Below are 13,351 nucleotides of genomic sequence, written 5' to 3' on the forward strand. Positions count from 1 at the left end.
GAATATTAAGTGTCTACCTGGTAAATTTCATTTAAAAATTTATGAATTTTTTTTGAAAAGGTAGAAAACATCCAACACCTCTAATGATATACTTTACAATCTATAACCTTATATAATTTTTCTATAAGCTTATATAATTTTAGCTAAAACTAGATTTTTTTTTTTCAGGTTGCACTTGGAAATATGCGATGATCATCAAGCGCAAAATGGTAGCTCCCTTCTCACCTAAACCTCACTTCACATGACTAGGATGTGAATATGGGCTTCCTAGTGCTGGTAGTAAGAATCATGGGAAGGATCAGCACATTCAGATCCTATCAGTTTGTACTCCTACTGGCTGCAACACTTGCCGTAATTGCTTTTTACTACTTTGGCTCTGAGAGGCACAGCTTCTCCAGCACCACAAAGAGGATAAGACAGACCCAGGCCAACACCAACAGAAATGATGCTGACCTAACTGTGGACACCAGGATTTCACACCTTCCTCCATCAGAACAGCAAAGAGGGGAAGAGCTAAATGTAGGAGAGGAAAGTGACATTTTTAGGTCCAGAAAAGGGAGCTTCGAAGCTGGTGGCCAGCGCTACCATGCTCTCATGATGTTCACTAAGGTGGACAGGAGCAGAAGCCTGCAAGATAAATTCAGGGTGGCCATGTTGTCCATGGTGAAGCTTGCACATTTCCTAGAAGGAGAAGTACTGGTGCTTCATTTTGTCAGTGATCAGGCTAGCCAAGAGCTGGGCCAGAGGATGCTACAGGAGTTTCTGCAGGATGCACCATTTAAATATGAGGTGAGTGTTACCTTTAGTCACCTTTGAGGAAAATTAAATTTTTACTTTATAATAAATGTTTTAATTTCAGACAAAATTCATTTTGATGTAAGAAAAACAAAAACAATCTGAGATATGGTGTGCATTTCTGTCTAGTCCCTCTGTTTCCAGACTGTAAGTCTTTGGAGATATGACTCTTATTAGCTTTTCCATTTACATCCAACTATTTCTACCCATTGTTCTGTTCATAAAAGTTCAAGATTGAATGGTAATTAGCCATTTTCAATTCCCAAGTCATATCGTCTCAATTACATTTAGGTCATATCTCTCTAATACTTGATTGTGCTTTAATTTTAGTTGTATGTTTAAAGGTGTTGTCCTGCTGGAAGATGAGTCACTTTCCCTCTGTTGCTGCATCTGACATGATTTTGTCCAGGCTCTGCATTTACCCCAAAAAACTATGATGGTCCTTCCACTTCACAGTATGAACAAGTTTGTATTTTTCTGTCACATAAAATCACTGAATTTACTTGGTGGTAGCGATATTATCACTAAATGGATTGAGTTGGCATGGGGCTGCACAGTGGCGCAATTGGTAGAACTGTTACCTTGCAGCAAGAAGGTCCTGGGTTCGATTCCCGGCCCGGGGTCTTTCTGCATGGAGTTTGCATGTTCTCCCTGTGCATGGTGGGTTCTCTCCGGGTTCTTCGGCTTCCTCCCACAGTCCAAAAACTTGACTGTCAGGTTAATTGGTCTCTCTAAATTCTCCCTAGGTGTGAGTGTGTGTGTGAATGGTTGTGTGTCCTGTCTGTTTTCTGTGTTGCCCTGCGACAGACTGGCGACCTGTCCAGGGTGAACCCCGCCTCTCGCCCAGAACATAGCTGGAGATAGGCACCAGCTACCCTCCTGACCCCATTAGGGAGAAGGGTGAACAGAAAATGGATGGATGGATTTAGTTGGCAACTTATCTTAGACTGCCCTGAAAATGATTCAGTTTAGATAACACTGGAAAATATGACCTGATATGACACTCAAATCCCCAAGACTCCATCAGCTGGAGGTGCAGCTTAAAGTTGGGACACTTGGGGGCAGTGTTTGCCAGTTTAAATAGCCCACCACCAGTGAATGGGATGTAACTTGTTTGTACTGTTCTTGCCAAAGAGAATGATTATGTTTCTAGTTTGTTTTGTAGAATGTCCTGACCAGTTTGTCCTTCTTTGTCTGCTTTTCACAACTCGCCATCTTAAACTGATTGTTTCTTCCATGAGAGCTTGTGTTTGCTGTTTTTATTACAAGAAACATCTCATCAGGTAAAACGTGCATTTCCAGGCATTAGATGAAGATGACTCAATCACTTCCTGGGATGGTTCAGGTTTTATTGGTTCAGTTTAGCATCTTGACAGTTTAAGGCCTGAGGCGTATTTTGTCTTCTAAACTGTTTTGTAGCAGGTGCAAAGATGGAATGTAAAATCCTTTTCCCACTGTAGGTGGAAGCTTTTAAATACTGCTTTTTGCAGTTCTCACTCTGCTGAGGTTCCTATCAAACTGTCCTGATAATAAACTGAAATGGAAACTACAGAGCACCAGTCCACAGCTGTGGGAGTATCTCCAGCACCAGCTGTTGCCCTCACACCTACACATACTCTGGTTGTCTAAAGGATATTAAGCAGAGCTCCAACCAAGTCTGGAAAGTTTAGAATTTGTTTGAAGTGTTTTCCAGGTGTGGATAAGTACAGAAAAAATATGTTTCCATACTTTTTAGTTACTGTATCTATTTTCCAGGCACTGGTCCTGTTTGTCTATTCATTCATCCATCAATCGTAAATTGAAGTATGTTCAATTCTGAATGCATAAGGAAACATCATAAATTGTTGGATATCATGTTCGTAAAGATTTTAAACTATGGGACCTATTCCAGATCAGCAGGTAACTAAAAGGTTAGTTGCGCTAACCCTAAAGCACTAATCCTTAACTTTTGTTCTGCTAATGCTAAAGTCCTACACCAACAGTATTTATTGGTAGTTAATTCTAAAGCTTCAACTTTAATTCATATTATATCCATACTTGGAAAAACTGCAAAATTCAAGCACAAATTAAATTTTGGCACATTTTCTATAACACCTTTAGTTATTCTGTTGATGTTTATACCTTGTTTGTTATTGTCTGTTTTTTGTTTAGTTCCTGCATGTTTCTTGTTTGAAATAAGGTTAATGGTGGAAAAAAGGAGAGAATGTGAGGAGAGAAGATGGAATTGCCTTCCAAACACTCACTTCAAAATAAAAGAAGGAATGTAAAAATCTTTGAATCCTCAAAGATTGATATCCTGTTTTTTTTTTTCTTTTTTTTCTCTCTGGTTCAACCCACCTGGATCGCATGATGGCTTTGTTAGCAGGACACTGACGTTCTCTCTGACAACCCCCAGAAAGAACTAAAACAACCAGGACACCAACCTGTAGGGTCTGATTTTGTACATGAATTTTAGGGAAGCTAATTGTGCTAAACATTTTTAAAGTTAGCAAAATGCTGAGCTAAAAATTTGCTCCAGAAGTGTGCCCACGGCTGAGTAGATTATACTTCTTGTTCTTTGGGTTTTGACGCTTGCACAAGATTTTTTTATTCCTATAGAGGAGCTGAAAACTGTTTATGACAGAATCAGTCTTTTATATGTTAAAAGACTCATTTATATCTGTTTGTTTTCCACCCAAACATACAGACACACACATGGATAACGCCTGGACTGAACCTACAGGCTGTGTACTCACTGCCTCTCTTAGTGTACTGGTATCATTACAGACTTTTTAAACATGGTCCTTTTGAGGTTTTGAACCTTGAAACATTGCTTCAACTATTTTGACATAAACACTGACACAACCTTTTCTGATGTGTACAATCATGCAAACACTCAGCTCTGCTAGGATTAAAAATGAGAGAGGGAATCCCCAGGGGGTATAAGCATCCCTCTCAGCTCATCTTGAATTTAAATACTTTTTTATTATTTAACATTAAGAACTACAAAATAACACAGTGACTAGATAATATTTCTTCAGCCCCATTACTTCCCAACAGCCAAATATTCAGGGAGCTACTTGACATTTGCAGTAAACAGCCTGCAGAGTCACACAGGCCTGCAGCTGTGCTCATTACAGCTGCATGTCCTTCATAGAACATCCTGGAGCTTTTTGCAACCTGTTATTTATTGCTAATGATGGAGCAGTAATGAAGCAGAGTCGATGTCTAGTTTAAAAAATTGGTGTTGGATGTATGAAAATTTGCTGATTTAAAATAAAAGACGAAACTATTCAGGCAGCAGGAAATACAAAGAATAGCTGAACAGGTAATTTGATGGGTCAAATTCAGAACAACAAGCAAATGTTTCTGAAACATGGAAAATAAATAATGGATTCCATTTTTACATGAGATCATCTGGAGTGAAAATCCTGCTGACTGCAACTCTGCTGTCCACAAAATTTGTTTGGCAATCACATAGCTTTTCTTAAAGAAATGCGGTGCTGCTCAGACCAGAACGTACCCAAGCATCCCTTCAAAAAGAACCACAAAGAATAAATATGACAGCTGAGAAGATGAAACCTTTTTTAAATGGTCTGTGTCCAGTTCTGACCTTTTATAAAGGCTGCAAGGGTTTGGTTTAGTTTTTGTTGAATGTTTGGTGACACGCAGTCACAGTTGGTGTTTATTCCAAAATGGTTCCATTTACATGTCTTAAATATATGATTGGGACTACATATCATAAGACATTAAAGTTAACAGATGAATGAGGGTTCTTGTGTAAAACATTTACCCAAAGTCTGCTTTGGTTATAATTCTTTTGCATATAAGCAAATGTAAAGAATACTTAAGGAAGTGTATTTACAGTAAAGCCTAACTATTGGCACCATCCAGCAACACAAACATTTATGTCTTACATACATAATGCTGTTTCTGTTTTCTCCTTAAATAGTTTGTACTTTTGAAATACACAATTAAAAAGACTCTCCAGCCAGTCATGACAAACATGATAAAATAATAAAATGATATCATGTCATAGACTTATTTGTTTTAGTACAATTGTCCCATTTGTCAGTGAATCATTTAACCCACTTCCTGAATTAATTTCAAAGGGATGGGGACAGAAAAAATGCTGTTTGTCTACCTGTGTATCTTATCTTCATATAGTAAATTGTTATTGATATTTTCATTTTTCTGCCCAGATCATCTTCCATGATGTGGTGGAACTCACACAGAAGCTCTTCCCCATCGTGGAGGCCATGCAGAAGCATTTCAGTGCAGGATCTGGAGCGTACTACAGCGAGTCAATCTTCTTCCTGTCTGTAGCCATGCATCACATCATGCCTGAGAGTAAGAGGAGCAATATGCTTTGCATTGAGTCACATGCTTACTTATCTAACTTTGGCGGTGCACAGCTGGATAAAGCAGCATGGGCAGGTATCTAAGAGACACGTGGTGAGCTGCAGAGGCCCTGTAGAGTGAGGAAGGAAGGATGTGCTCTGTCGCTGCTGCCCACTTTAGAGCCCCCTGGGCTGGCGCCAGCAGTGATCTGTCCTCTGTTGTGCACTGTTTTGGCTCACTTCAGTAGGCGTGCAGCATGGGGCATCACTGCAAAGATGAACCAGACTATTAGGCTTTGAGGTTTTAGTCAATAGCATTCAGAGGCACACATGTGAAAGCTGTCAGGTAGAAAAACACCATCCCAACTCAGGGGACAAAACAAACCATGAGGTAATTCTTAAAATCAGTGCAGAAAAGACGGCAATATTTATACCTTCTGGTAGAAGGCTGACAGAAATGCAAAAAAGAAAAAGAACAGCTGAACAGGTAATTTTAAGATTGCTGCTCAAGATAACTGCAATCTTTAACAACTGGATAAGGTTAAGACTCCAGCAATGCTCGACGTACTGAGAAACATTAAGAGTAAGTGTAAATATACAAAATTCAAAGGAAGATTTTTATGTATTATTTTAAAAGTAAGTGTAATATAGTGTAAATATGCTTATCTTGTTTCACCGAAGAGTAGCTGACTATGGCATTAAGGTGTTTATTATTTTCATTAGAGAGACATCCGTGGAGAAGAAGTGCAATTACCAAAAAACAAAAATATGTGAAAGTTTCACAATAAAAATGCTTAATACAGGGTTCTATTTTTTTCCGTTAGTAGAGCTAAATATTTTTGCGCTCTGGAGCAGGTGTTGAAGCTTTGTCAAATTAGATTTCAAAATACTTTCTCCTCTCACCCCCAAAACAATAAAGCTTCTTCTGTCAGTGTTTAAACCACTGACTGTCTCCTGGCTCCACATTTGGGCTTCCTTAATTTTTCACCCATCTCACTATAATGAGCTCTTCTTATCTGTATTGTGAAGTTGTGAAAGAACAGAGTTGTAAGCTGTGGAGCCAAGAGTGGCTCAGGCTGTCCTTTGACACCATCTTTAAGGAGGATTCACTGCCGCATGTGACAAAGAGTTCGAGTGGTGTTGTGTGATTGGTCCCTCACGTTTTGCCCTGAAATGATTATTGATTATCCACATGCTCCACCAGTGCGCTGCTGTGAGTGTGCGTGTGTTTTCCACATTTCTATTTAAAGAATGCTTTTACCAGAAAGGGCATAATAGGTTGTGTGTCTCAGGAGAAACAGGTGGGTGGGGGTGTGTCACGCACAAATGTTCTGTGTTATTTTCTCCACAGCCTTTCTTTGACTTGTTTTTTTATAATGTCTTGTCATTTGGCGAGTCACGCAGCAAACGGGGAACATTGTTTGCGATTAATGACAGAGTGCGAACAAAAGTGATGTGCACAAATTACAGCTGTTAGAGGAGGCTCAAACTTGTATTTCTCTCTCCGTCTCCAGGAAAGAAAGATGTCATTTATTAAAGAAGGCTCAAATTTAGCTGAGCTTTGTCTTGTTTTTGCTGAAGAGCCTGTCTTATTGGACTTGATGAATTGTTTTTGTGCAAAAAACATATTTAGCATTTAATAAACAGGCACATAAATGCTTTAACTTTTCAGAGGAAAGCGAGGCTTGATTTTAAGTGGAGAAAATCACATAAGGTAGAGTATTTTGTTAGATGCTCTTTTAAGTTAAAAATGCAGTGAAACCAGATATATATAGGTAAATAGTTAGAGATTGTGATGCTATTTTTACACCAACTGCCCCTGGAGAACATTTTGTTAATTCTACAATGGAAAACTATTATAATTATCGAGAAGGTATCCAAGAGAAAACTGTTTGCATTAGTGGAAATTTGTTGTATTTAATTGTATCCCCTTTAGAGTGCTTAACATGCAGGGACTTGAGATCCTCCTGCAGCAGGAGACTATATTTTCCAGTCTATTAATGTGCGACTACTATCTCACCTCTACTGGTGAGAAATGTGGCTGTACAATTAAATTCCTATTGCATTGCCTCAAGTGAGGCAGATTTGCTCTTTACTTCATACGTCAGAAAATGAAACCAGCTGTGAGGGGTGTGGGATATAGATTTAAATGTTTCATAATGTGGTATTTATGGTAATGAAGAGAAAAGGAATGATTAAAACCATATGAATGCAAAACATCACAAAAACAGATTCTGCTCAGAAAATAAAACTTGTTCATGGTGCAAACAAGTTGTTCACTACAACAGACACAGTGCAACTGTACTGCTGCTGTACGCTTACTGATGCGATCACGGAACCAACAGGATCAATAATAATAATAATAATAATAATAATAATAATCCATAATAATAGTTGCAACAGTAATAATTAACATCTCTGTCAATATGCTAATAATCTGCAGCAAATCATCTCCAAACCATTACACCTCCACCTCCATGCTTTAAGGTTGGTTTCCAGAAATGCTGTTTGGTTTATGTCAGAAAGGTCCTGTAATCTGTCCAAAAACATTATTCCAGAAGCCCTGATCTTTATCTGTGTTCTCAGTGGCACACTTTGCCCAGCCTTCGTTATTTATATTTGAGAGTAAATGTTTCTGTCTTGTACATCTTACATAAAAGTCAAAGATGTGGAATTATCCTTTTATTGAAGGATAATTCAATCCTTCAATTTATGACTATTGTTGATGACTATTAACATCAACAATAATTAGAGTACTATAAGTCCAACAGCGACATTTAAACTTTTCTTTTAGTTTTTTGTATAAACTATCACCCAGAAATAAAGCTACAGAGGATTTTTACATTTTACTTCAACACGTTTTCTAATTAAACCAATCTAATCAAACCAGTGATCACTTTTCAGTGGGTTTTTGCAATTAGTGAAGTAGAAACAAAGCATATGTACTTTTTACATAAGGATTTTAAACATGGTTTGGATAGCAAATACACTAAGTGCAGATTTTAAAGTGTTCATGCTGTGACATGTGCTTGTGAATCTTGGTGTTTACGCCGAGCAGTTTTGAAACAGGAAACACACCTTCAATTGGATGCACTTGAGCTTAATGAAGCTGAAAATAAACAATAAACAAGCTGTTTTTCGGTGCTGGTGAAAGCAGAGAACAATGTGCCTCACAAATTGACCGTAAGTGCTCACATCAAGAACAGTTTAAGGGCTTATTAAGGGTGACCTACTTCCTAAAAAATGTGCTGTTAGATAACACTGTCGCTGCTGTTGTAAAGCCCAGGTCTGAGTTGAAGTTTAATGAAACAGAAGTGAGGGATCTGAAAGCTTTATTCCTCCCTTTGGGTCTGCGTAAGACTTTCTTCATACCAGTAGTTTGTATTTTTGGAAAGTGGTCTTCAGTTCTCATTTCACCCAGACCCATTTCAGACCATGTCTTTAATGGTCTTCAACTAAAACTTCTGTTTGTTATATGATCAATATTATTGTATATAATTTAAATGTCTGATCCCCTTACTATTGGTAATATTTTAGAATGCTTTGAAAAAAATATTCATGTTGTTTTAAACTTTTTTCTTATTTTTGCCCTTAACATACCCAGATTTCAGAAAGTTTTAATAAAATCTTATATGATCAACTAATACCATCCCTCCTCCTATCACCCCATACAAGCTCTCCCATCTCTGCTGACAAAAAGCACCCCCACATAATGATGCTGCCACCACCATGTTTCACCAGAGGGATGATGTATTAGTATTCCTTTAAACATGACTTTTTCCATGTTGTTTAGAAACTTTAATTTCGGTATAGTCCTGCTAGCTGCTTGTCCAAGCTGAGTTGTTGAATCTCTGCAGCTCCTCCAGTGTAACCATAGCATCTTGGCCTTTTATTTGATGAATGTTTTTCTTGCCTCAGCTGAGAAATCAAGCTGTCATTGATTTGCAGTTGTGCCATGCACCTTCTGTTATCAGGTGACAGATTGAACAGTGCTTCATGACATCGACAATGTTTGAGATATTGTTTTGTTTTAAACTTCTCCTCAACTTTCTTAGCCAGTGTGCTGTGTTCTTTGGTCTCCTTGATGCTATTCGTTCAATAATGCTCCCTAACAAATCTTTGAGACATTCACAGAAAAGCTAGTCTTAAAACAAAATTAAATACACTTAGCATTTGGTTTTGTTGGAGTTTATTTAGATTAAATTAGATATGATTCTATCATCACTAAGGAAGTTTCCTCTGGTAAGTTACTGCAGTACACTGACAGAAAAAAACATCTTTAGCAATAAATCTACAAAAAAGAAAAACGTAACAAGGAAGATGAGTGAAAACAATATAAAAAATATGAAAAAGAAAAAGGTGAAATGTAACAGTAGTGATTGATGAATAGTTTAAAAATGATTGCACAGCATGTGGTCTATTACATAGTCAATAATGTTGTTTGTGTGGCACCAGGTGATATCGGAGTCCTCATCTCCTCATCCTGATTGACCCTAATTCAGCCCATAGTGGACAAACTTCTGAATGTGACATGATTCAGAGTCATGTCAGAAGTCTGAGGTGTGCAGGTTGAAGAGGAGATGGGACGCCACGGTTTCCTGTGGTGCTGCTCATCACAGTGTCACATGTGATGTCCTTCAGCTTAACAAACTGGGATCTGTTTGTTAGGTAGTTGGAGATCTAAGCAACCAGGCAGCGGTCCACTCACGTCCTGGTCAGTTTGTCTTGGAGCAGACGTAGCTCCACTGTGTTAAAAGCACTAGAGAAGTACAGGAACAGAATATTGAACATGCCTTTTCACTTGGCCATGTGTGAATGAGCTCGATTTAGGAGGTACAGGACAGTACAGGACGGAACATTGACGATTATTGAAATAATCGTCAACTAATTTAGTAATCAATTAATTGCTAACTGGAGTATTCAGACTCAAAACGGCCATTTGCTAATAGAAAAACACAGACAAGGCAGTAATTAAGTCAAAAAAATACAAATATAAAGCCTATTAATCACCTCTTGCTATTCAATCCCAATCATCCATCCCTATCCTGACCTTGACATCATTTGTGTCGAGTCATTGGTCCGACATAAAACCCTCCATATCCCAGTATTGTAACAACCGAAGGCCCCCTTCCTGTTAAACTTCCAGCAGTTAAGCCCCGTTAGTGCAAACAAACAGCACTGACCATGCAGAGATTACTCTCCCATGTTTCCACAGTGAATAAAGGCATTGTCGTTAGCAGCCTCCTCGTTTGGAGAGCACATAAAAACAGGCCGCTGTCACATTGCTGACATCGTCATTTTCCCCTCATACTTGAACAGGAACCAGTCTAAACTTGACTTGTGTACACTTACATGGGAATATTTTGTTTTGTGTTTTAAAGTTGTTGTTTTTCTTTTTGTCATCTAGCTTTGTTCATTTTAATTGCTAACAAATTAAATATTTGATGTTTCTTTCTGAACAGATGCAGAAAATAAATATAAATCAGACACTTGTCCTTAACTTACTTGAGACAAACAGAAATGCTAAATATATTTGTTCAAGTTTGGCTTAGTAAAAGTCTAGTGGCGTTTCAGTATTACTGATACAAAAATGTTTTTTTTCCAAGAAAAATGCAGAACAAAAACAACTGCCATGAATATCCCTGTATGCAAGACTCTGTTTTGGGGAAAGCTAGCAATGCACATCAGCCTGACCACACCATTCTCATAGGAGAACATGGTGGTGGCACCATCATTCTGTGTGGAGGTTTTTATTCTGCAGGGAGAAAGAAGCTGGGAATTGTTTGAAAGATACCTGCAGCTGCAAAGGTTGCAACCAGTCTCACACAGGAATTTGGAGGAAAACAGCAACAACATTAGTTAAAAGGTTTTAAAATAATCAAAAATTTATTTGTTTTAAAAAATCATCTTTTCGCTAACAGGTGCTGACAGATTTTTTTTGTAGCTGGCATCACTGATTAGTTGGATTAGTTGCAGCTGCTGTAAGACGCCCAGCTTTTAACCAGCACATTCATATTTTTAGCCTCAAACTACAAGCCATCATTTCGCATTTCTGACAGTGTCTCCAGGTTCATGTTGTGCCCACTGTGCACCAGTCATGACTATTTCCTCTGCTTTCATCACCATAGCTACCAGCAAAATATAGGAAGCAGAAACAATGAACAGATGATGGTCTGAATATCCTGGTTACAGTTGTTAGGATGTTGTTCTTTAAGCAGCAAAATACATTTCTAGGCCTGTCTTCTGCTCCAGGCTCACGGCTTTACTGTGATTTCATTCCTGGAACAAAATATCTGGTGCATTTCTGATATGCTTTTTTAGAGTCACTTAAAAAGTTGCAAAAATGTGACTTTTTCCTCTTTAAAAAGCGATCTTCATCTTTTATCAAGCGTGGTTAATTCTGCAATTGATTCAAGTAAGGTAAACTGTTACGGTTGATTCATCAAGCTGTTAGAAAATAATTTCTGGAGATGTTTAGAGTTTTGTTTTGTTTGTTTTATTGTTTGGTGTTTTAGTCATCAGCATTATGTTGTACTCCCTTAGGTCTGACACGAATAGTGCAACTCGACCTCGACCTAAAATACAAGACCAACATCAGGGACCTTTTCCAGGAATTTGACAAATTTCCTCCAGGAGCAGTCATAGGAATCACCAGAGAGATGCAGCCAGTCTACAGGTAAACACACTCATCTCAAGTAAAACTGGTCAGTCGAAAAATTAAATCATCAGAAAAATTTATTTCCACATAGAATATCTATGTTTAGCAGTTATTTATATCTTTTACCCATTATCTTCTAGGTGATACTTTTTGTTTAAGAAATGGTGCTTCTACTGTTCACGCAATTGATATTTACTAGTAAATCTAACTGGTTTTTTGGGTGTGCGCAGTCATAAACAAGGGGCACCAACTTTCAATCTCTTTGTTCCTAAGCTGATTTTTTTCCATCCTTCTCCAAGATAGCAAATCAAACTCTCCTGGTCTGTTCCTGTCTGTGAGGCATCACTGTTTCCACCCGGTTGCAACATCAAAACAGGACGTCACTGTGTGCGTGTTGGGAGGGTTAAAAGTACATGATGCAGGATCAGGTGGCATATTTTGTGCAGCAGCTGCTTGCAGGGACAAATAGAAGCAGGTGGTTTTCTCTGGGGTCTTTTGGACCATGGATGAATGAACCTGTGAATGTCTGGTTCCAGTAGGAAGGCAGGACTGGCCTTCTGTCAGCTGTTTATTGTTTCTGTTTACCAGTTTTTGATTTTATTCAATGCCATTCAAACAATATTGCATTGTCACGGCCGCCACATTTAATAAGCAGTTACACTCAAGTCTTGTGAAGTACTTGTAGCTTTCATCATTAAATGTGTTGGTTTTTTTATTAGAAATGACCTGCATGGGTAATTACAGTACATGTTTTTTGGTTCCTGGCTGCAGCAGAAGCTGAACTGCAGTTTTCCTGCCAGGCTCCAGTTGGCTCCTGCCTCTCCAAACAGATCTCTATCTCTGTTCTGCCACTGTGTTGGCTGGGGGCTTTGCCAACCCTGAGAAAAACCCCTCCAATGTTGTTCTTGTGAGGCCGGACACACTTAATTTGAGTCGGCCAGTATCATAACGGAGTGCTGGGCCTCTTGGCTCACAGCTGGTTCAGAGCTCCCACATAAGGTCTCGGAAATGATTGAAAAATCACTTTATTTCTCTAGTTTAAATCACGTTGAATTTTTTTCAAGAATTTAGTCGTTCCTATTGCTTATCATTGCTTAAAATTAAATTTTTCAAAAGATTTCAAGATGTAAACTCCCATCAAATAAGAATTTTTAAAAACAGAAATATAGAAATGTGGTTTATGCACGGAGTAATTGGATGAGATTCCTTATACACAAATTACTGCCTGATTAAAGTGAACAGCTTGTGGCTCTGCTGAGGTCTTAGGGAAGCCCATGGTTACTTTAATGGTGGCCTTCAGCTCATCTCCCTCTTCTCAATGCTCCATAGATTCTACTAGAAGGTTTAGGTTAGAGACCAATGAAGCTCAGTGTTTTGACATTTATCTCCTTTGGATCTCTGGAAAGTAATAGTTTTTCGTCTCCTAAAATGCCTGATTCATATGGACGCACAGCCTAAACGGCAAAAAAATATTTCTGAAATATTAGGTTCAACACAGAAACTTAAAATCGTTTCTGTGTTGACACGGTCTTACATTAATTTAATATATTTACAAGAAAAAAAGTATATTTTCTGTGAT

General features: G+C 38.3%; 1 protein-coding gene across 2 annotated transcripts in view; it reads left to right on the forward strand.

The window, feature by feature from the left end:
* xxylt1 (xyloside xylosyltransferase 1) overlaps positions 1-13,351 on the forward strand; it is a 34,638-nt gene that overhangs the window by 11,669 nt on the left and 9,618 nt on the right. For both annotated transcript variants that reach the window (XM_044129600.1, XM_044129599.1), the window contains exons 2-4: positions 169-789; positions 4,977-5,124; positions 11,658-11,790. In XM_044129600.1, the coding sequence (XP_043985535.1) occupies positions 259-789; positions 4,977-5,124; positions 11,658-11,790 (812 nt within the window). In that variant the 5' untranslated portion in view covers positions 169-258. The remainder of the gene's footprint in view (positions 1-168; positions 790-4,976; positions 5,125-11,657; positions 11,791-13,351) is intronic.

Source organism: Gambusia affinis, linkage group LG10 (genome assembly GCF_019740435.1).
Source record: "Gambusia affinis linkage group LG10, SWU_Gaff_1.0, whole genome shotgun sequence".
In the NCBI taxonomy this organism is placed as follows: Eukaryota; Metazoa; Chordata; class Actinopteri; order Cyprinodontiformes; family Poeciliidae; genus Gambusia; species Gambusia affinis.